This window comes from Papaver somniferum, chromosome 9 (assembly GCF_003573695.1).
Source record: "Papaver somniferum cultivar HN1 chromosome 9, ASM357369v1, whole genome shotgun sequence".
Lineage (NCBI taxonomy): Eukaryota > Viridiplantae > Streptophyta > Magnoliopsida > Ranunculales > Papaveraceae > Papaver > Papaver somniferum.
Window position 1 is genome coordinate 55,196,294 of NC_039366.1, and position 23,463 is coordinate 55,219,756.

The 23,463-nt window shown below is 35.9% G+C and overlaps 3 protein-coding genes and 1 non-coding gene across 4 annotated transcripts; 2 read left to right on the plus strand and 2 right to left on the minus strand.

Annotated features, from left to right (window-relative positions):
* The first annotated feature begins 1,115 nt into the window (after positions 1-1,115).
* Positions 1,116-2,968, plus strand: LOC113308160 (probable xyloglucan endotransglucosylase/hydrolase protein 32). Its single transcript, XM_026556640.1, has 4 exons — positions 1,116-1,468; positions 1,555-1,655; positions 1,789-2,006; positions 2,309-2,968. The coding sequence occupies exons 1-4, from the start codon at positions 1,252-1,254 to the stop codon at positions 2,673-2,675; spliced, it is 903 nt and encodes a 300-aa protein (XP_026412425.1). The 5' UTR covers positions 1,116-1,251; the 3' UTR covers positions 2,676-2,968.
* A 4,377-nt stretch (positions 2,969-7,345) lies between these two features.
* TRNAY-GUA lies at positions 7,346-7,434 on the plus strand. Its single transcript is given in 2 exon segments — positions 7,346-7,382; positions 7,399-7,434. It is a non-coding gene; the product is annotated as a tRNA-Tyr (tRNA).
* Positions 7,435-11,495: 4,061 nt separating this feature from the next.
* On the minus strand, positions 11,496-11,951 carry LOC113311961. Its single transcript, XM_026560743.1, has one exon. The coding sequence runs from the start codon at positions 11,949-11,951 to the stop codon at positions 11,496-11,498; it is 456 nt and encodes a 151-aa protein (XP_026416528.1).
* A 10,873-nt stretch (positions 11,952-22,824) lies between these two features.
* Positions 22,825-23,463, minus strand: LOC113311962. Its single transcript, XM_026560744.1, has one exon. The coding sequence runs from the start codon at positions 23,461-23,463 to the stop codon at positions 22,825-22,827; it is 639 nt and encodes a 212-aa protein (XP_026416529.1).

Here is a 23,463-nt window from a genome sequence, read left to right on the forward strand (position 1 = left end):
TGGTACATCTTGGCACCCACAAGAACTCGATCTAGAATTCTGGATTCTACAAATCTAAGACTCAAGCTGTAGTAATGGGGATTCATCTGTATGGTTTTCTCAACATTGTATGACGATGGTCCATGTCGTACTCTCCTTCTCAGTTGATATACCTGAATTAATACTTAGGATGAAAGGAATCATTCACAAGGATGGTCTGCAATCCACTCAAGACGGTGTACGGACCCTGCTGATACCTGAACCCGAATTACGGCCCGAGGTGAAAAAAAGCGAAGTCACATGGGTAATCAGCAATCCATTGTAATTCTAACCAAAAAAATGAAAGAAAAGAGGAAAAAGTAAAACAATGCTTTTAATGATTCGACAAAATTGTACATAGCTTTCAATGTTGGAAAATTGCTTGGGCAAAAATCAAATGCCCCAAACACATACATTCAAAGAAGCAAGAGAGTTCTTCTTCTGATAGGAAGTTTTTCAACACAACATTAAAGAGACCTCATCTACTTATCTTTAATAATAATAATTACCCCGTATTTTTTACACTTGAAGAAGGCAATGCTCTCAAGTCTTAATAGTTTGGGCTAGTAAAAACAACAGCCATTCGCGTGAAGAGTATAGTTGAATTTGTCCCTATTAAACGACTTGCATAGGGCGGAGCTAGGATTTCAAAATAGTGCCGTCAACTAATTAATTGTTATGGACCATGTAACTAGAACTCTGCGCATTCTTTTAAGGTAGTTAGCGTGAAAACACCAATTTTTCTAAGGCTTCCCCCGATTTACACTGTTTAGAGAACCTGAACATGGTTTCAGAACCAATTGCTTAACATACACAGTTCTCTCCAAGGGAAAAACCAAGTAAGTGTCTCCAACAATTATTAAGTCAAACCAATAAGTTATGATGGCAGCATTTTCTACAGGAGATCGGCCTTTTTTTTTTTCTTTCAAATATATGTATTCATCTGAATTTACATTAGCACCACCAACTAGTTTGGTACATCATAGTCCCAAACTCATTGCCACTACATCTCAGCATCTCTCTTTATATAGTGTGTGGGTCCTTTCCACTTCCTTATTAATATCGATCGTACTGATATGCCTTACTCCAACAGCTACCCATTTCTCTTCTCTCCCTCTCTCTCTCACTCAAAAATTAAGCTCACAATCATTCTATGTTTATTTCTTTATAACGTCTCTTTCTGATCCAAAACAAAAACAAAAAAATTGCTAGCTTCTTCCCTTCTTTTTCAATATGACTGATCATATATTTCTCTGCTCTATTGTTCTGATAATCGTTATGATCATCCTCCCTGCTGCTTCATCAAAGAGTGCTATACCGTCTCCTGGTTACTATCCAAGTTACAAATTCAAGACCATTGATTTTTATCATGGATATAGAAATCTATGGGGTCCTCAACATCAAAGAGTAGACAAAAAATCTTTGACTATTTGGCTTGACAGCAACACTGGTAAGTTATTGTATATCCGATCTTCTTGATCAACAATGGTATGTTTGTTTTAATGTCATATTACTCATCATAGTACACCGAAACAGGAAGTGGGTTTAAGTCGATTCAGCCGTTTCGATCCGGGTACTTCAGTACTGCAATCAAACTCCAACCTGGTTACACTGCAGGAGTCATAACATCCTTCTACGTAAGATTTGAAAATCCATCATGCATAATACGTACTGGTTATTAGCATTATGTCCGTCTAGCAGGAATTTAACAACTCAATCAATCGTTTGTGTACTTCTTTTCTTTTCCTTTTCTTTTTTCTCTGTTTCCAGCTTTCGAACAGTGAAGTTCATCCGGGGCATCACGACGAAGTTGATATCGAGTTTCTTGGAACAACACCGGGGAAACCGTACACGTTACAGACAAATGTGTACATTCAAGGAAGTGGGGATGGGAAGATTATAGGAAGAGAAATGAAGTTTCATCTCTGGTTCGATCCAACTGCAAATTTCCATAATTATGCCATACTCTGGAGTCCCAAGGAGATTATGTAAGTCTTGGAATATTCATTAAAGTGAGATAATGACATTTTAGCAAAACATAGTATACATTAGGTTAAGTCATTTGAACCTATAGCTATAGGACCTATAATTAATAATGATCCAAATTTTTATTGCTCACTGATTCATTTTCTTGCTATGCATAGTGAAATGGGGTCTCACAGTATGTAGCCTCATTATGATCACCATGTTCAAACTGGGTGAACATAACCAATAGCTTTGAACAGTAGATTTTTCTAGAAACACTAAACTCAATGACTCATTATGATCATATGGTGGTCTTGCGATACAGATTTTTCGTTGATGACATACCCATTAGGAGCTACCGGAAGAAAAGTGCATATACATTCCCCTTGAGGCCAATGTGGGTATATGGATCGATATGGGATGCATCCTCATGGGCCACCGAAGATGGTAAATACAAAGCCAATTATCAGTATCAGCCCTTCGTCGGAAGGTATTCAAACTTCAAACTAAGTGGTTGCTCCGCCTATGCACGACCCTCGTGCCGCCCTGTCTCCGCCTCTCCTTATAGGTCCGGTGTGTTAAGCCGAAAACAGTTTTGGGCCATGAGGTGGGCACAAAGGTACTACATGGTTTATAACTATTGCAACGATTATAAAAGAGACCATTCTCTTACACCTGAGTGTAGAGTTTGATTTGTTTAGCCATAATTAATTAAGTTTTGTACTCTCTTTATAATCTACTCATCTTTCTATTAAGTGGTTACTTTTCCAAGTGTATGTAAACAGTAGTAAAAGAAGTGTAGTGCTGAGCATCTAGTTTCCCCAAAGAGAAGACAGAGAAATTCAAGAAACAAGGGCTGAACCGCTGAATGCATTCAGGTTTCTCAGCAATAATTGAGATTTATATTTTGTTTTTGTTACTTATTATTCTATGTTATTATCATGTTTCCAAATTTGAATGATATCGAAATTGAGTTCATTTTTCATCTTTCTGTCGAAGTCTAATTAAGGTGAGTATACAATAAAAGTTATGACGACGTTTAATTCATGCTCACCGATCACTAAAGAGTTATGACGACGTTTAATTCATGCTCACCGATCACTGAAGAGTTATGTCGACGTTTACACATTTGCTAAAGATTCCGTCGCAAATTCAATAGGGATTCCTGACACAAGATGAGCGGGGAATGGTGAGAACAGGGCGAGTGAATAGCACAAATTGATTTTCAACACCGTTTGTTGTGGAAAACTACTTGACAGAACATGTTAAACAATAGCTTTGGTATGCGCGTGAGGCCCACTTGCTTTCGGCCAGTGTCTAAATTCGCGTCTTCTGGTTTTATTTTACAAGCTGCTGCTTCAAAGAACTATGCACAAAACGCGCTTGTAAGGTTTCAAAGTTGAAAGAAACAGAGTTTGTGAAACCTAACCTTCAATAACAGCAATGTTGCATGCTTAACAATTAAGATTACCGTATAAGTTTATCTTGGTTAGATTTTGTCAAAATGGGAAATGAGATTCTAAAGTTTGAAGCTAAGTAGGTTGTGTCGAAAGGGAAATGATACATGTTAAACTAAAACATGAAAGTTTCATGCGTTCCAGTAGGTCTCAGGTTCGAGCCGTCAATGACGTAATATTGCAGGAATTAACATGGAAGGTAGAGTTAGCTTGTCCCCTTGTGACACAATCTCAACCCTCCCATCCGTTTCGGCTCCTTTGGCTAGGTTACCCATGAGACTCATTGGTAGGCTCACACAACAACCTGTTCAATTAATGTAGTAGTATGTTGTTGGAGCTTAGCTTGTTAGGCTTCCAACTAGTTAATATAATAATCTTTATCCAATAATAATATTATTATAATTGAATTTCAGATTTAAAAAAAAAACATGAATTAATTAGTGCAAGAATAAGAAATGACAGTATGGTCTTATGACATACATTCACAAAGGTCACGATGTATGTCATGTAAAATTTACAAAAAGAAAAATCGAGAAGTAAGAAAATGCTTCATGACTTCATGCTAGCCATTATCCGCTTTTGTTGTGAATGTAGTTAATCTCGACCGAGATACCGCCGATGGTATCGGTTTCGGTATTTATTCGAGATGTCGATATTGCTAATATTTCGCCGATATTTCACCGATATTCGCCGAAATACGATATTTCCGTTCCGGACGATATTCACCAAAATTCGATATCGACTATATTGTGATTTATAATTTTGTTACCTCCTGCCGGGTGAACCATACCTTTTGATGATGTTTTTCATGATTCAAATGGGGGATACCAGTCCTACTAGGGGCTGATACCATTTCATATGGGACAAAACAATCCTTTATAATAGGACCGGTATCCCTCGTTCCCCGTTATAAATCGCGATGTTCAGGGGCGTAACTACACATAGACTTGGGCTTGCTTAAGCCAACCCAAAGTCCAGAAAAACAACAAATTTTACGGTGGTTTTAAGTTTGGCAAAAATAAAAAATCATACCTAAGACATAGGCTTAACCCATCTCCACCAATCCAATTAGTTTTCAAGCCATCCTATCTTTATTTTCCAGCTCCGTCACTGGTGATGTTTTCACAACTCACAAGACCGAGCCTACTAGCATAATTCATGGAATGTTTCTCCGAAGTTGACCGTAGCTGATAGAATTTTCTTCTGTTTATTCATATTTGTTTTCCTGGCATTTTTAGGGGGGACCCCGAAAGAATTAGGGGCGATCTTTTTATTCCCAACCCATAGCCAAGGTTAAGGGATGTTCAAAAGATAGAAGAATACGTTAATGCCCTTCCGTAATCGGAAGTTATTTTGTGTCCGACTGTTAATATTAAATCGGTAGTTAAGCAACACAAAGATACTACCGATTGATATAAATTTGTGTTAAATGCGTATTTGGAGTTACTATTAATCGGAAGTTAACGATAAATTCATTTACTACCGATTGTAGGCTCAATCAAAAATTTTAAAGAAAGGGATTTTTGGAAAATCTCATTTTGGGGCTACTCTGTATTCGGTAGTTATATAAACTGTTTTGACGACCGAATATGGTTGAATATTTGCAAAGAGAGCCATTGTACAATCGGAAGTCACGATTTAACTCATCTACTACCGATTATAGGCTCAACCAAAATTCAAAAAATAGATGATTTTAGCAAAATCACATTTTGGGGCAACTCTATATTCGGCAGTTATATGAACTACCTTGACTGCCGATTATGGTAAGATATTTGCAAAGAGAGTCACTGTATAATCGGAAGTCAGGATAACTTCATTTACTACCGATTACAGGCTCAACCAAAATTCAAAAAATTGAGGATTTTTGAAAAATCACATTTTGGGGCAACTCTATATTCGGTAGTTATATGAACTATCTTGACTACCGATTATGGTAGGATTTCAGTAAAGAGGTCTAATGTATAATCGGAAGTCAGGATAACTTCATTTACTACCGATTATAGGCTCAACCAAAATTCAAAAAATTGAGGATTTTTCCAAAATCACATTTTGGGGCAACTATATATTCGGTAGTTATATGAACTACCTTGACTGCCGATTATAGTAGAATATTTGTAAAGAGAGCCTTGTATAATCGGAAGTCAGGATACCTTCATTTACTATCGATTATAGGCTCAACCAAAACTCAAAAAATTGAGAATTTTTGCAAAATCTTATTTTGGCGCTACTCTATATTCGGGAGCTAAATAAACTAAATTCACTACCGATTATGGTAGCATTTTAGCCAAAGGTCTACTTTAATCGGGAGTCAAGATAAATTTTTTTACTACCGATTATAGGATAATCAAAATTCAAAACATAGAGGATTTTATTTTGGGGATACTTTATATTCGGAAGTTATATAAACTAAATTGACTCCCGATTGTGGATTAGCTTCCCGATTGTGAAGTTATCTACCGATTGTAAAGGGTAGTTTGACCATTAAAAAAAACGGAAGATAAGGGACGGCTACATTTTACGTTTGCGTGACTTTTTTTGTCTTTTTGTGTTGCCCCTAATTCTTTCGGGATCGCCCCTAAAAATGACAGGTTTGTTTTCTAGTTTCCGCTTGTTATAGAAGTTTATAATTCCGTTACGTATTGTCACGGTCATGTTGACGAATGGATTATAGCAAAAATTAGCTTGGTAACCTTACGTACTTCCTCAGGGTTTATGATTCATGCTTCATAATTCGCCAACCTCTTGACATTTTTTTCAGGTCCTAATCGTGATTTCTCTTTTCGTGAATGACTCATTTTGCTGTTTATTCTACTTCTTTTCTTCCTAATCATTTCGATGCCCCGCGATAATCTATGTCTACACGAGAACACAGTCTAGGAATGAATCGAAATGCCAGCTTAACCTCAATCATAATTTATTTTGGGTTAAAGTTTGGAGTTTTTTCCAGGTAATGTCGGCAGGAAATTAAGATCAAATCAGCCCGTCGAGGTCAAGTTTCATGAATTTGTCAACAATTTTCGTCAATCAATCACCGCTCCATTCAAGTGTCTTTTCATACAAATATGTCAATCTAGAGTCCTAGACTCCGATCGTATCAAATAATAAAGAAAATCTTTGAGCGCAATCTAAATACGTAAACAAGTGATCATCTCATGCTTGAAAACTCCTGTTATCCTTTGGGTTTTTGACGTTTTTCGTTAAAGGAATTGCCATTGCTTGAGAACTCCATTATATTAGACTTTAATGGTCTGATCACAAGACTAAACGGAATTCAAGTGGTATCTGATCTTGGAGTGGACCCTTTTAGGGACACAGCCCCTTCTGCAATGGTCAAATCAGCTTTAGGCTTTGTTCAGCTGTAACCATCACCCTTTCTTTCAAAGTATTTTTCGATCAAAATGAACTGTGGGTCCATTCATATTATTTTTATGATTGGGTCCCAATATTTTTGTTAAGGGCAAGGAAATTCCACGTGGAATTGTTCACCAATCAATCAACCATTTCTTTACAATTTCCATCAATTTAAGATCTTTTCTGTGTAATAATGGTTTTGACAATTATCAAAGAAGCATTCATTCGTACAAAGATCCAAACTCAGTCTTGGAGTATTGGCAAAGAGAGAGCCTACAGCTTTTTTGTGAAGATATCTTTGCCTTGAGTTTCTTAACTGATTGAGCTGCTCTTGTATATTTATCTGCAATGTCAAGGTTCAATCATCATAAATTATTTTTGCTGAGTCTTTGCCACTAGTTGCCACTAGGCAATCATGATTCTTGTTCCATTATTCTATTTTTAGGTAGGTTGCTATTTCAAAAACAAATGAACTGTGTGTAGTTCTTACATCTGGAAAATTTACACTTACGATTAAGATTTAAATAGTATTATTTGTCGACTTTAAAACAAACCCGACCTTAGCTCAGTTGGTAGAGCGGAGGACTGTAGTTGTTGCCAACAGATAATCCTTAGGTCACTGGTTCGAATCCGGTAGGTCGGAAATGATATTTTTCTTTTTAGACCTTTTTCTCCTTCCATGCTCCTTGAAGCGGATATGACTTGTGATGCATAGATATGTTTTTCTAAATAGTCCGACAAGGCACGTAAAAGCCCAAGCCTAATATAGTATTATGATGTTTTTTTAGGGTGTTTTGTTCCTTTTTGTTCATGTCTTCTTCTTTATAGAGATTCTCTATACGCTCTCCGTCGTTTCTTTGTGATTTGAATGGAGATTTTGGGTGGAAGTTTGAATATGGTGATCAAGATTCAAGACTTTTGGGTATATTGTTCTCATATTTTTATGAGAAGATTTGTTTTTTCAAGAATTAGGGACGATCCCGAAAGAATTAGGGGCGACTTTTTTATTCCCATCCAAGAACGATGGCTATGGGGTGTCTTAAAAATAGAAATTGTCTATATCGTCCTCCACTACCATTTTTTGCGTAAAAAACTTCAATTTGTGCTAAAATTTAAGCACAATCGGTAGATAAAATCCACCCGTGTCTACCGATTGTGAAAATAGATGAACATCATGAAACTACCGATTGTACAATCGGTAGATGATAAACATCACGAAACTACCGATTATGAAAATAGAGAAATTCAAAATTCTACTGGTTTTTGAAAATTTTGAATTTGGGACTACTACCACAATCAGTAGGTAATGAACATCGATCACGAATCTACCGATTGTACAATCGGTATATAATATACATCACGAAACTACCAATTGTAAAAATAGAGAAATTCAAAATTCCAATGGATTTTTTGTAAATTTTGAATTTGGGACTACAATCACAATCGGTAGATTATGAACATCATGAAACTACCGATTATGTTTGTGTAGAGAATTTGAAAATTTAAGGATTTTAGCAAAATCAATTTTGGGGCTACTTTGTAATCGGGAAGTTAAATGAACTTCATTTACTACCGATTATGTTAGTTCATTTACTACCGATTGTAGTCGGAAGTTAAATATGTTTAATTTACTACCGATTATGTTTGTGTAGAGAATTCGAAAATTTAAGGATTTTGGCACAATCCTATATTGGGGCTACATTGTAATCGGAAGCTAATTAAATGTCATTTTCTACCGATTATAGATATATTTTGGCTCAGTAGTTTACAATCAGTAGATATGGTACTCCATTATCTACCGATTCTGGGTTTTTCATGGCATTCAAACTAAATAAAAAAAAAAAAAAATCCTCTATATAACAAATTTCTTCCGATTGTAAATGTAACCACCGATTATCAAGGGTAGAATCACCATTATAAAAAATGGGAGATAAGGGGTGGGTTAATTTTAGTTTTGGGTAACCCTATTTTGTTTCATTAGTCGCCCCTAATTCCTTCGGGGTGCCCCTAAAAATGCCAGGAAAAAAACCCTATCAAAATGGTTGGACTATAATCTCAAAACCATTCTTTCAATCTTCGGATTGCTTGGTACCTTTTAATTATATTTCAATCTTTGATCTTGATGTTTTTGAAGTCCATGTAATCTCTATTTTATAATGAATTAAATTTTATGAGATTTATCTAAAAAAAGAAACGTCAACCGAGATTTATCGAGTATATCTAGGTAATGTCTATATCTTTTTTGATAAAAAAGAAATTTTATTTATATAATAAAATTTTATGTAATCTCCTAGCAGGAGTATTACATATAGTAGAATCAAAATCACTAAAACATTCAGTAGAGATTGTTGTTTCTCTAGCTGATCTTGCTAACGCATCAGCCACCTGATTCTCATCTCTACTGACATAATCAAAAGTGCATAAATTGAACTTAGAACTTAAATGTTTAATCTCCTTAATTAAATTCATATTCTTCCACTGGATGAGAAGTGAATGACCATTTATGAATTATATCACTAGCTTTGCGTCTGTTTCTATATGTATCCTTGAGTGGTTCAAGCTCTTTGCCCATAATAACGCCTCACGAATAGCCATACACTCAACAATCTCTGATTTAATACTCCATTTCTATAGGTTCCTTTTGTCCCAATGCAGTGACCCGTAGAATCACGCACCACAATAACAGTTCCTTAGGTAATGTCTATATAACTATACTAGATTGGTGCTCGGTGCATAGTTAACTTCTCCTGATAATTTTTCACCTAACATATGATGATAAAAAATTGATAGTAGCCTGTATTTTTTTGTTAGGACACCTATAACCGTTTGAACCACTAACTCATACACACCACTGATAATCGAAATGCAACTGTTGAACAAAAACTGAAAAATGCAAGCCGCAAAAAACCAAAGTGAAAGCCAGAATTTTAATATTTACTTACCCATACACACTGATGGCTTTATTATTTTCTTTCTTTGCACCCTTCAATTCTCACTCATCGGTGAAAACAAAATATAGATATTTAATGGTTAATTTGCCGCAGCTTCAGGTTTTCAGTTTGTTGATATCAAACTGAACCTTATCTGCACAGGTTCTGAGCTGACACCACTGCAAGCTTTTAAACCGTACCAACTAAAACACTTGGCTTCGGCTGTTTCGCAAGGCCACCTTGCACACAATAACCATGTCTGTTGATATTACTCCTCTCATGCTTGACCCTAGAATTTGCACTGCTACAATTTTTTTTTTATTTTTTATGAACAATCAGATCACATTTCATTCAATCCAAAAAGGTGAATACATGATTGTTTACAAGAAAAAGAACATCAAAATACAAGAAAATTAAAACTCAAATACAGATTAAGATACCAATTCCATGTAATTCGCGAAGAGAAAGAGCAAAATACCGCAAATGTACCCAATTTTTGTACGAAAAGTAGAGAGAAAAGATGATATAATCCGGAATCAATTCCGACCATTTTGAATGTTTGTCTTCTATAACAAGAGATGCTCCAAAAAGAAAGGAGTGCTTAGCCCTTAATCTTATATATATGAACGAAAAACCCGGATGCCCTAAATCCCTTTTGTTGAAGATGAACTCAAAGCGACGCCGTGTTGATCGTCGATGTTCTCAAATCTAGAATAACAAGCCATGAAACAACCCACAAAGATTGAACAAGTCACCATCAAAGTATAAAAATAATCGCTCTCAAAGCGAAGAAAAAATCGCCCAAAAAACGAAGATAAAATCACCAAAATGGTGAAGAAATGTGCCAAAAGACACCATAAATTAAAAAAACAACATCTTATTTTATTAGAAAATCTACTAAAATTAAAGAAAAACAATAATCCTTGCTCAAATCTGGTTAAAAAGGACCAAATCTGAGCAAAATGATAATGCTAATTGTTGAGGTCTCAACAGAGAGTTTTTGGAGAGACAAGCGTTTTCTTTTCTTTCTCCGAAGTTAATTTGTCATTTGCACTGCTACAACTAATATCGATACTACTTGGTACACATGATTTCAAGCCTATATATCACATTAACTGAATTTGCAGTTCATATTAGGATGTTACTTCTGCTGTTGTTGCACGGTTCGCCTCCAATTTTTTCCTCACTTAATTGGATTGTCGCTTTTCAGCATGCCATGAACCTGACATCGGGGACCCTCACTTGAGCTAGCCGACGCGTTAATGCTGATCCGCGATAAATTCCCTGCGTTATATGTATTCTTCCTTCATTAGGCTCGATAAATGCCCCATCTTCTATCCTACCTCATAGACTCCTTAGAAACTTTTCAATTATCTAAGTGACTTCCAGGTACAACCAACATCAAGTTTAATATTAACTATACTTGTAGAAATTTGCTCAATTTTATCATCCACGCTAGTACAACAAATTATAGTGAAACGGCAAAATAAAGTATGAAGATATTAAGAGAACTCTTTTTTCATATTCTGCCAGTACTGTTGTTGCAAGAGCACTACTCCATCCTTGAAAACATCATCTACTTTTTTTCTTGGTCTGTCATTACTTAAACCTGCAATAGAGTGACTAATAATAATTATTTTATTTACTTTTATTATTATTTTTTTAAGAAACAAAGGCCTTCAAAAATACTAATGGTTTTCCTCAACAAAAGGCCTAAGCCAAACAGGAGGGACAGATCATTACATAGACGACTTGTTTGTTTTTGCCCATGTAGCTAGTCATGAACAACATAGTTACAAGTTCTTGGTTGAAAAGAAAAGATACAACCACTAATAGAGGAAACAAAATATTGAATGTCCTTAAAAATTGCATCAGTTCTCGGATTCCCATCAAAAGAGCCAACAGAGAATTGGGAAACCAGACCTTGAGCATCACTTTCCACTATGATACGTGTTAGCTTTAACTCCACAACTTTCTTCAAACCAGCCCAGATAGCTCTAGCCTCAGCCTCTTCAGCAGATTCCACTTCAAACACAATGGAAGCACACAAAGAAGCCTTGTTGGAGAAGTCCCTCATCACATAACCTGCACTATTATCCTTAGTAGTGTCATCAAAAGCACCATCAGTGCTACACTTAATCCATCCAAAAATAGGGGGCATCCAGTGGTCACTAAAGGAAAGGGTATAACTAGGTGGGTTTAGAATTCTAACTTTGACAGTGAGAAGCATGGCCTTAGCTCTATGAATAACAACAAGGTGAGTCTCCTGAAGGTTTCTAAAGACTAAGTTGTTTCTACTAGTCCATAAAGACCATAGGATAACAACAAAAAATCAGTGTCTATCAATAGGAATTTTAGTAAGAGGATCAATTAACCATAAATTCAACCAATTAATCATAGAACTAGAAGAGAAAGCTGAGGTATTAGCACAGAAGGAGGCCAGACTCCAAACATGACTAGCAAAGGGACACAGAACAAGAGCATGCATAATAGTTTCACAAGGATCAAAGCATCTAACACAAGAGACAGTGCATATGCATTCTAGTTTGCAAAATAGACTTAACATGCAACACATTTCTAGCAACTTTCCAAGTAAAAAGCTGAATACGATGAGGAACACTAATTTTCCAGATGCACTTCCAAAGTTTATTACTAGGGGAGGGTCCAGACCCTCTTAATCCTAAGTATGCAGATTTTGAAGAGATCCTGCCATTATTTGAAAGCTCCCAAGCCCAGGAGTGCATAACTGGCTTAAGGGAATGGTGATGATCTTCTGAACATAAACAACATCAAAGTGAGTATTTAGTTTATCTAAATTCCAAGATTTAGTAGAATCATCAATGAAGTATGAGACTTTAACACAAGGTTCAGGAGGGACCAAAGGATTAAGGGTGGCAGAGCCTAAGGTAGGGATCCATTTGTCACACCATGGGCCAATGAATTTTCCATCCCCAACAATCCAAGAGATGAAGGGTTTAATCAATTATTTAATGGTATAAAGGCAATGCCAAGTCTAAGTACAATTATCAGGGCAAAAATCATTAAAAAAGTCAGTCCTAGGAAAATAACGGGCTTTCAGAACGGTACCTAACAGATAATCAGGATTCTCAATGATTTTCCAAGCATTCCTAGCTAACATAGCTAAATTATTAATCTCAGCTTTCCTAAAGCCAAGCCCTCCTTCTGACTTTGGGGAGCACAAAGCATCCCATCCTAGGAGATGCAATTTTCTATCCTTAGGGTCAAGAGTTTCACCCCACCACAATTGGCAGAGGTGAGAATCTATTTTTTTGCAAAAGTGTTTGGGGATAAGAAAGGCAATCATCTGGTAGAGAGGAGTAGCCTGGCCAACATGCTTAATCAAAGTAGTTCTAACAGCCTGAGAAAGGAGTCTATGGAGCCAAGAAGTAATCCCAGCATGCATGAATAGCTTGGAGAAGACCCATATGGGTCTGGATCTTAGAAGCCTGAAAATCTATAGGGGTACCAAGATACTTCTCCCCTAAGTCTCTATTATGGATACCCAAAATGTTAGACAAATGATTCATAAGAGGGGCATGCAACTTTTTACTAAATAGGATGACAGATTTTTCAAAATTGATATCCTGACCAGAAGCAAGACAATACTTTTGGAGATAATCCTTAATGTTTCTAAAGTCTTTATCGGTGGCTTTAGAGAACAAAAGGAATCCATCATCAAATAAGAGATGAGTCATATAAGGAGCATTCTTACAAACTCTGCCTTTACTAGTCAAATGATTGATATAAGCCGTTAAGGCTTCAGAGCAGATGATGTAGAGGTAAGGAGAGAGGGGATCATCCTGTCTCAAGCCTCTCCCAGGTTTGATAAGACCAGTGGAACTACCATTCAACAAAACAGAGTAAGACACAGTGGAAACATATTGATGGATCAAATTAACCCAGTGATTAGAAAAACCTATTTTAAGTAAAACTTTGCTAATAAAAGACCATTCTAACTTACCGTAAGCATTAGACATGTCAAGTTTGATAGCAGCAATACCAATCCTTCTTCTTATGATAGTTAACAACATAAACAACTTCTTTAGCTAGCAGGATATTATCAGAGATACTTCTTTTTGGAAAAAGGCACTTTGATTTTGGGATATGATATTGTCCATAAGGGGTTTCAGTCTATTAGCCAGGGTTTAAATAAGATTTTATAAATGAAGTTACATAGGCCAATGGGTCTATATTGGGAGACTAACTCAACCAGAGGGACCTTAGGGATTAAAGCAATGTTAGTGGTGTTGAAGACTTTAGCTAAGTGACCAATTCTAAAGTAGGTTTGTGTCATGTCTATGACAGCTTCTCCAACAATATGAAAAAGCGGGGGTACAACAACCACACCCAATATTTCTCTTAGCAATATGTATGGACAAACTCCAATATACTTTCTAGAGAATCAACTAGACAGTCAGACTCAATCTAGATAAAAAGTATATCAAAGAGTTTATATCTCAATCTCTCGGTTTGATATATACTCAAGCAAATAGAAATCTGCGAGTCTTATCAAATACTAAAGAGATAACTTGGATGGTACCAAAGACCAATATCCAAGTGTCAATCAATTTAAATCAACAACCAAAAGGTCGGATATTCTAATTGATTGAACAACGCACAACCTGTGATATTTCAATTATATAACAAAATATAATGCGGAAAAGAAATAACACATACACTAGAATTTTGTTAACGAGGAAACCGAAAATGCAAAAAAAAACCCGGGACCTAGTCCAGATTGAACACACATTGTATTAAGCCGCTACAGACACTAGCCTACTCCAAACTAACTTCAGTCTGGACTGTAGTTGAACCCCAATCAATCTTACACTGATCCAAGGTACAATTATGCTCCTACGCCTCTGATCCCAGCAGGATACTGCGCACTTGATTCCCTTAGCTGATCTCACCCACAACTAAGAGTTTCTACGACCCAAAGTCGAAGACTTTAATAAACAAATTTGTATCACACAGAAAAGTCTACGATAATAGATAAATCTGTCTCCCACGAATATACCTACGAGTTTTGTTCCGTCTTTTGATAAATCAAGGTGAACAGGAACCAATCAATAATACCAGACTTATATTCCCGAAGAACAACTTAGTATTATCAATCACCTCACAATAATCTTAATCGACGCAGCGAAAAAAGATATTGTGGAATCACAAACGATGAGACGAAGTTTGTTGTGATTAATTTTTATCTTGCCTATCGGAGATAGAAATCTCAAGCCAATTATTACAATTGTACTCGTACGATAGAAACAGCAAGATAAGATCACACAACTACGATAAAAGTAGTATCGGTCTGGCTTCACAATCCCAATGAAGTATTTAAGTCGTTAACCTGGTTTAGAAGAAGAAACCAAAGGTTAAAGGAGAATCGACTCTAGCTTAGCACAACTAGTATCACACATAATTTGTGGGGATTAGGTTTCCCAGTTGCTAGAGTTCTCCCTTATATACACTTTCAAATCAGGGTTTGTAATCAATGTTAGCTTAGTAACAAAGCATTCAATATTCACCGTTAGATGAAAACCTGATTAGATTCAAGCTAATATTTCTCAACCGTTAGATCGAAGACTTAGCTTGTCACACAAAAATGAAATGTCAAATTTTGGGTTTATGAACCGTACCCAAACATTAACATTTGTTGGTTCAACAATTCAACCAAATGGTTAGCCATATGATTACTCTCATATCAACCTTATTCTTCTTCACCATAACTAGTTCAAATGACTCAAATGAACTAGTTAGAGAGTTGTTCAATTGCAAGGAAATCTTATATAACTACACAAGACACAATTGAAGCAAAATCGGTTTGATTAACTCGAATCGGTTCATGAACTTTATAGCCACGGTTTGCAAAAGCATTCCTTAATTTATTTAAACATTAGTTCAAGAACAACCGACTTTATATATATAACCTGCTCAAGTTCGCGTACTGGGTTCGCGGACTTAAGCTCATGGAAGGAGTACACAAACTCCAGCAGAAAATCTCGGGCCGAGAAGTTCCGCAAATTCACAGACTGAGTTCGCGGACTTGGCTCACGCCACTTCCATTTTTATTGACAACAAAGTTCGCAAACTTTGGTACAAGGAATAAGGACTTATACATATATGTTTTTCCACAACAACGCTTATATCCTACCAATGGTTATGTAATCTAAACTCTCATTTCAATCATTGAAACATTCTCAGAGAACGTTATATAGCCATTATTCACAGACCATTTTTTGTCAGAGCAATTTTCAAAGTGATTGAAACATAACATGACTTTCGTCACTTGGTAAAAATGAATTCGGCTAAAGCGAAAGCTTACCAACACACATTTCGAGAAATAGATAGGCGAGATAAACTCGGCTCGAAATAAAAAATGTATATAATGAAAGTCTATATATCAAAACCACTTTTGTCTCAAGAGTAGAATATAGAGTAAATAGACTTTTGAGTGACAGATGAGTTCAAGTCTCCACATACCTTTTAGTCGATGAAGATCCACCAGTTCCTTGAGTAGTCCTTCGTATTGTATGATGATTTCCATGGAGTTATTGAGCTCAACTACACTTTATATCCTAGTCCGAGACCTTTAGCTTTGTAGGCTAGAAATCAAGACTTATAGGTTTGATCACTAACATTGACAAACATGCTTGAGATAGCAACGCATGCGAGTTCGACCGAGCAATGCTCTAACAATCTCCCCCTTTGTCAATTTTAGTGGCAAAACTATTAGTCCATATGAAATACAAAAAAATAAATAAATTAACTTTTGTAGCTCCTATTCCACATGCCTAATCTTCAACATTACTCGAAACCTTCGTCACTTCCAAGTACTCCAATGATCCCAAAGGTTGTAAGTTTAGCATCATCGTTGTTGAAAATCCGTAGCTACAACAACAACAAAACAATAGTTCTTAATCATTGTTATACAGTGTCATAGTATCATTACACAACGTCAAAGTTCAATTGTATCACAACTTCAACAACAATACTATGGTGATATGTATCACTCCCCCTTAGTCAATACTCCATCTCACATGGAAACCACTCCCCCTTACATAATGATCCGAAAACCATATGTATTTGTAATGTGAACTACATATTAATTCTCTCCTTTTTGTCAATAAAATTGGCAAAGGTACAAGAACAAGATCCTAATGAAATTTCCGAAAGAGACATTTCATGACCAAAAGAAAGAACACACATCATCTTATTTAGATGCAATCATAAAGCCGAAGCTAATTGCATTCATCAAGGAGTTTAAAGATACAAGATAACCCCTATAATATTCCACAGCCGCACTCCCCACAAATATTTGGCGCTTAAGCGCAAGTTCAAAAAGAACTCTCCCCCATTAAATGTCATTCCCGAAAGAACAACAAGAGTGACCTTAATTTCGAAAGAACAAAAGGATTTCTTTGGACATAACAAATCACATACAAGTATGAATTTGAATCCAAAAAATTCAATTAAATTAACCACAAGAGAACTCATGATTAATTTAATCGACAAATGCTCAAACATAAGTGAACTTATGGAGACTTTAAAAATACAATTAGATTAATCACAAGAGAACCCATAATTAATCTAATTGAAATACACAACCAAACTAATCACAAAAGTAATCAATTTAATTGGTCATGCTCGACATAAGAAAACTTACGAAGCAAAAACTAAATAACCAAAAAAGATGATTAACTTAGTCGAAAATGCTCGACATAAAGTACCTCACGGTACAACAACATAGCTAATCAAAAATAATCAACCTGGTTGTTTAATGCTCAACATAAGACACTTTACGGAGCCTCACAGTAATACATAAAATATGGATCAGGGAAGATCAATTACTGCGGAATACTCAAGGATTCATTCTATTTTCCATCACTATTTGCACAATGACATACAATAGACATAATCTTTGCAAACAAAAGATTTTAACATATCTTATATCAATAATTGACAATATAGGCTTAACTTTTGTATTTGTCAAAAGTCCATTCATTCTTTTATCAATACATGCATATCGACATACGAAAGACTTTACTTTTGACAAGATATGGGACGGTCATGTTCACGGACGTAAACAAACACATCCCACAACAATATTGCAATATATAAAACCAAAAAGATTAATACTGCAAAAATCATCTTCCAAACAAGTTTACAATTTAAACTAATAAATCTAAAAACATGAAGATGAAAACGTTGGACATAGTTATGTGTAGTCACAATAATGGCTATTCCAAACTCTAGTTATTCTTCTAATAAAAACAAGAACATAAAATTCTCATCCGAAGACTTACTAGCCGTTGTAGATCTTTCTCAGAGCATCTACTGAGAATTCCTTCTCATTATTGAAAAACCCATTGATTATGGGATCGTTCAATTCCTCCAAATCTTCAGAAATATCAGTCAACTCACTAAGTTCTCTTTTTAGCCCACGCAAGGTGTTCTTGGTTAGAGACAACATTTGTTCATAGTGAGCTATCTCTTCTAAAGATGAAACAATTTGAGATTTTAAATTGTTTCTTTTGTTGATGAAATCTTTCACCAAACCCTTAAAGTTATCATCATGATGATAAAAAGACAAGAGGTAGTTAGAGGAAGAACCTTCTCCATAATTTGTAGTCTTCACTTTCTTTACCCTTGAGGAAGAGATTCCTTTACACAGATACACGTTGATTGCTTCGACTGCATCTATGCTCTTGATGCTTCTAGTTATAGGAGCCATGAAAATGTATCCTTTTAGGAAAAAAGAAAGGAGTCTACAAATTAAATAAATAGACTTGTGAACGTCTAAACCCTAGAAGAATAAGTCTTTCATTGTTTAAAGATTCATTATCTATATTGTTAGGAGAATATATATTTTTTAACAAAAATAAATACAATACTTGAGCCACAAAGATGCAGAGCCTGATTTTCTCAAGTTAAAAATGAGGATGCGAACGTCTCTGGGACTAGACAGAGATGTTGTGAGCTAAACGCTCCCCCTTTTTATCACATAGTGATTTACCAAGGTTTGTTGTATAAACAGGTTTCCTACCTCTTCTGATTCTGGAATCATTGGTTTTATGAGACTTATGTTGATTATCCAGATTCATCTTTTGCATGTTCTTTTGCAGGCTGGACATTCTTTTGTTGTTCCTCTTGAACCTCCAACACGAGCTTTGAACATGATTCGAATTTCCACAAAACGAACAAATTGAGGATCCTTTGTCTTGTTGAAGTTACTTCTGTTTATCACAACTGTCAACCTTTAATTTCCCATGACATTTCGAAACAGGGTTGACAATACTTGCAATCTTACTTTTAAATCCTAAACCATTTGTGTTTCCAAAGGTTTTCTGACTAAATAACATTGCTGAGATTTTAACAGAACTTCCAGACAATCATTGTAGATCATCTTTGAGAGTATCAATCTCTTTTTCCTTTAGAACAATGGTTCTGGTGAGTTTATCATTGAGACAGTCTATCTCGAGATATTTCACCTGGATTAATGATTCTAATTTCTTCTATGAAGCTTTTAATTGAAGATTTTCTTGAAGAACCTCTATTCAAGAATTCAAATATCTCCGTGTCAGACTCAATTTCTGAATCAGACTTTGAGTATGTGGACGTTTCTGCTGCGAGAGCTGCGGTTTCATCACGTCCATTAGATGTATTCAAAATGTTGACACTTAAAGATTTTTCTTTCTCAGAATCATTAGCAGCAAAGGCTGACAGAGGATGTTTATCACATCTCATGCTTCTCTTTACAAAATCCTTGATCCTTTCTGTTATCAATGGTTTGTCGAACCAATCACTATTTGAACAACATTCATCATCCCAAGACAAGTTATAGGTTTCACTTGTGTCAGAAACAACATTGAATGCAAGAGTTTGAACAGAATTTGGATCAAGTATTTTTACCTTTCCAAGAGAGGTATTTTTGGAGAGGGTGTTGAGGTTATTTCCTCCATCGATGACTGGTGGTACGTATATTGAGATATCACCTCTTTCCATAGATTCAGATCGCTACAAACACAGACTTGTAAGGTCTTAAACGTGATTCCCTGCTCTGATACCAATTGAAAATCCGAGAGTACAACAACCACACCCAATATTTTGCTTAGCAATATGTATGGACAAACTCCAATATACTTTCTAGAGAATCAACTAGACAGACAAACTCAATCTAGACAAAAAGTATATCAGAGAGTTTATATCTCAATCTCTCGATTTGATATATACTCAAGCAAACAGAAATCTGCGAGTCTTATCAAATACTATAGAGATAACTTGGATGGTACCAAAGACCAATATCCAAGTGTCAATCAATTTAAATCAACAACCAAAAGGTCGGATATTCTAATTGATTTACAACGCACAACCTGTGATATTTCAATTATATAACAAAATATAATGCGCAAAAGAAATAACACAGATACCAGAATTTTGTTAACGAGGAAAGCGCAAATGTAGAAAAACTCCGGGACCTAGTCTAGATTGAACACACACTGTATTAAGACGCTACAGACACTAGCCTACTCCAAAGTAACTTCGATCTGGACTGTAGTTGAACCCCAATCAATCTCACACTGATCCAAGGTACAGTTGTGCTCCTACGCCTCCGATCCCAGAAGGATACTGCGCACTTGATTCCCTTAGCTGATCTCACCCACAATTAAGAATTGTTACGACCTAAAGTCGGAGACTTTAATAAACAAATCTGTATCACACAGAAAAGTCTACGATAATAGATAAATCCGTCTCCCACGAATATACCTACGAGTTTTGTTCCGTCTTTTGATAAATCAAGGTGAACAATAACCAATAAATAATACCAGACTTATATTCCCGAAGAACAGCTTAGTATTATCAATCACCTCACAATAATCTTAATCGACGCAGCAAAAAAAGATATTGCGGAATCACAAACGATGAGACGAAGTTTGTTTGTGATTACGTTTTATCTTGCCTATCGGAGATAGAAATCTCAAGCCAATTATTACAATTGTACTCGTACGATAGAAACAGCAAGATCAGATCACACAACTACGATAAAAGTAGTATCGGTCTGGCTTCACAATCCCAATGAAGTCTTTAAGTCGTTAACCTAGTTTAGAAGAAGAAACCAAAGGTTGAAGGAGAATCGACTCTATCTTAGCACAACTAGTATCACACAGAATGTGTGGGGATTAGGTTTCCCAGTTGCTAGAGTTCTCCCTTATATACACTTTCAAATCAGGGTTAAGAATCAATGTTAGCTTAGTAACAAAGCATTCAATATTCACCGTTAGATGAAAACCTGATTAGATTCAAGCTAATATTTCTCAACCGTTAGATCGAAAACTTAGCTTGTCACACACAAATGAAATGTCCAATTTTGGGTTTATGAACCGTACCCAAACATTAACATTTGTTGGTTCAACAATTCAACCAAATGGTTAGCCATATGATTACTTTGATATCAACCTTATTCTTCTTCACCATAACTAGTTCAAATGACTCAAATGAACTAGTTAGAGAGTTCTTCAATTGCAAGGAAATCTTATGCAACTATACAAGACACAATTGAAGCAAAATCGGTTTGATTAACTCGAATCGGTTCATGAACTTTATAGCCACGGTTTGCAAAAGCATTCCTTAATTTATTTAAACATTAGTTCAAGAACAACCGACTTTATATATATAACCTGCTCAAGTTCGCGGACTGGGTTCGCGGACTTAAGCTCATGGAAGGAGTACACAAACTCCAGCAGAAAATCTCGGTCCGAGAAGTTCCGCAAGTTCGCGGACTTGGCTCACGCCACTTCCATTTCTCTTGATCAACAAAGTTCGCAAACTTTGGTTCAAGGAATAAGGATTTATACATTATATGTGTTTCCACAACAATGCTTATATCCTACCAATGGTTATGTAATCTAAACTCTCATTTCAATCATTGAAACATTCTCAGAGAACGTTATATATAGCCGTTATTCACATACCATTTTTCGTCAGAGAAATTTTCAAAGTGATTGAAACATAACATGACTTTCGTCACTTGGGAAAGATGAATTCTGCTAAAGCGAAAGCTTACCAACACACATTTCGAGAAATAGATAGGCGAGATAAACTCGGCTCGAAATAGCAAATGTGTATAATGAAAGTCTATATATCAAAATGACTTTTGTCTCAAGAGTAGAAGATAGAGTAAATAGACTTTTGAGTGACAGATAAGTTCAAGTCTCCACATACCTTTTAGTCGATGAAGTTCCACCATTTCCTTGAGTAGTTTTTCGTCTTGTATGATGATTGCCATGAAGTTCTTGAGCTCAACTACACTTTCTATCCTAGTCCGAAACCTTTAGTTATGTAGGATAGAAATCAAGACTCATAGTTTTGGTCACTAACATTGGCAAACATCCTTGAGATAGCAACACATGCGAGTTCGACCGAGCAATGCTCTAACACAATATCCCATTTTTTTGGTAGAATAAGCCTGTAAAGCCATCAGGACCAGGAGCTTTCTTACCACCCATTTGAAAGACATAATTTTTATTTCCTCAGCAGTTAGAGTGAGGTTGAGCAAGGAGTTATGCTCAGGGGAGAATTTAACTGGTAAACAATCCAGAATTTCATCTTGAAATTGTTGAGGTTTGGAGGATAAATATTTTTAAAGTAATCCAAGAAAGAGGTACCTATGTTGTTCCTATCAGTGATCAGAATACCAAGAGAGTTTTTAATCCAACTGATAGAATTCATTTTTCTCCTAAAGAGAGTGACCCTATGGAAATAAGGAGAATTTTTGTCTCCTTCCAAGAGCTAAATATCCCTAGATTTATCTTTCCAATAAATTTCCTCAATATTATATAGGTATTCAAGTCTAGCCCTTTATCTAGATGTGAAGAGGAATCAGTAGGGTTATGAATTTGGAGGTCTAGCAGTTCTTCCCTAGTAGTTTTGATATTGGTTTGAAGGTTACCAAAAAAAGTCTTGTTCCAATCCCTAAGGCCTCTTTTAGTGTTAAGGAGTTTAGCTTTTAGTTTAAAAGCACGGGAACCAGTAACATTCACAGACCAAGCACTAGATATAATATCCCTGCAAGTAGGATCTTCCATTCACATAGCCATAAAATGGAAGGGTTTAGGCAAGAAAGTTACTTCAAAATTAAAACCAATATGCATGGGGAAGTGCTCAGAGGAATGAATCCCTAGGAAGATTATTAACACAAAACTTAGGACATAAAGATTCAACTTAGGGGTTAATAAAGCATCTACAAGTCTTTGAAGGATAATATGAGGACCCTGTTGCATATTAGACCAAGTAAATCTAGGACCAGAGAAACTAGGATCATGTAAATCAAAAGCAATGCAGAAATTCCTAAGGTTAACAAAATCAATATCAACAACCTTTAGGCCACCATTTTTATCTTCGGGGCCTAGGAGAGCATTAAAGTCACCTATAAAGAAAGCTGGTTCATCTATTGGTATAGGTGGTAATTTGCATTGGTTCTCCCTAAAAGCTTGTCTCAATGCAGTATTAGGCTCTCCATAAATAAAATAAATGTGGCAAGTTTTAGAGTGAATAATATCCTTAGTGGTGACATAGATTCCCCTATTACTAGTGGAAACAATGAGAAGATCAATTTCCTTCTTCCAGTCCAGCACAAGACCACCACTTCTTCCAACACAAGGCACGTGAGCAGTACAAGGAAAACCCATATTTCTCAATTTTCTAGCAGCAAAGTCATTTTGCAT

Bases quoted from the DNA above. Each gene is read 5' to 3' on its own strand.
- LOC113308160 (XM_026556640.1), top strand. From the start codon at position 1,252: ATGACTGATCATATATTTCTCTGCTCTATTGTTCTGATAATCGTTATG. The intron at 1,469-1,554 runs GTAAGTTATTGT...ACACCGAAACAG, and splicing joins TTGGCTTGACAGCAACACTG to GAAGTGGGTTTAAGTCGATT. The intron at 2,007-2,308 runs GTAAGTCTTGGA...CTTGCGATACAG, and splicing joins TGGAGTCCCAAGGAGATTAT to ATTTTTCGTTGATGACATAC.
- LOC113311962 (XM_026560744.1), bottom strand. From the start codon at position 23,463: ATGCAAAATGACTTTGCTGCTAGAAAATTGAGAAATATGGGTTTTCCT.
- LOC113311961 (XM_026560743.1), bottom strand. From the start codon at position 11,951: ATGCTTCTCACTGTCAAAGTTAGAATTCTAAACCCACCTAGTTATACC.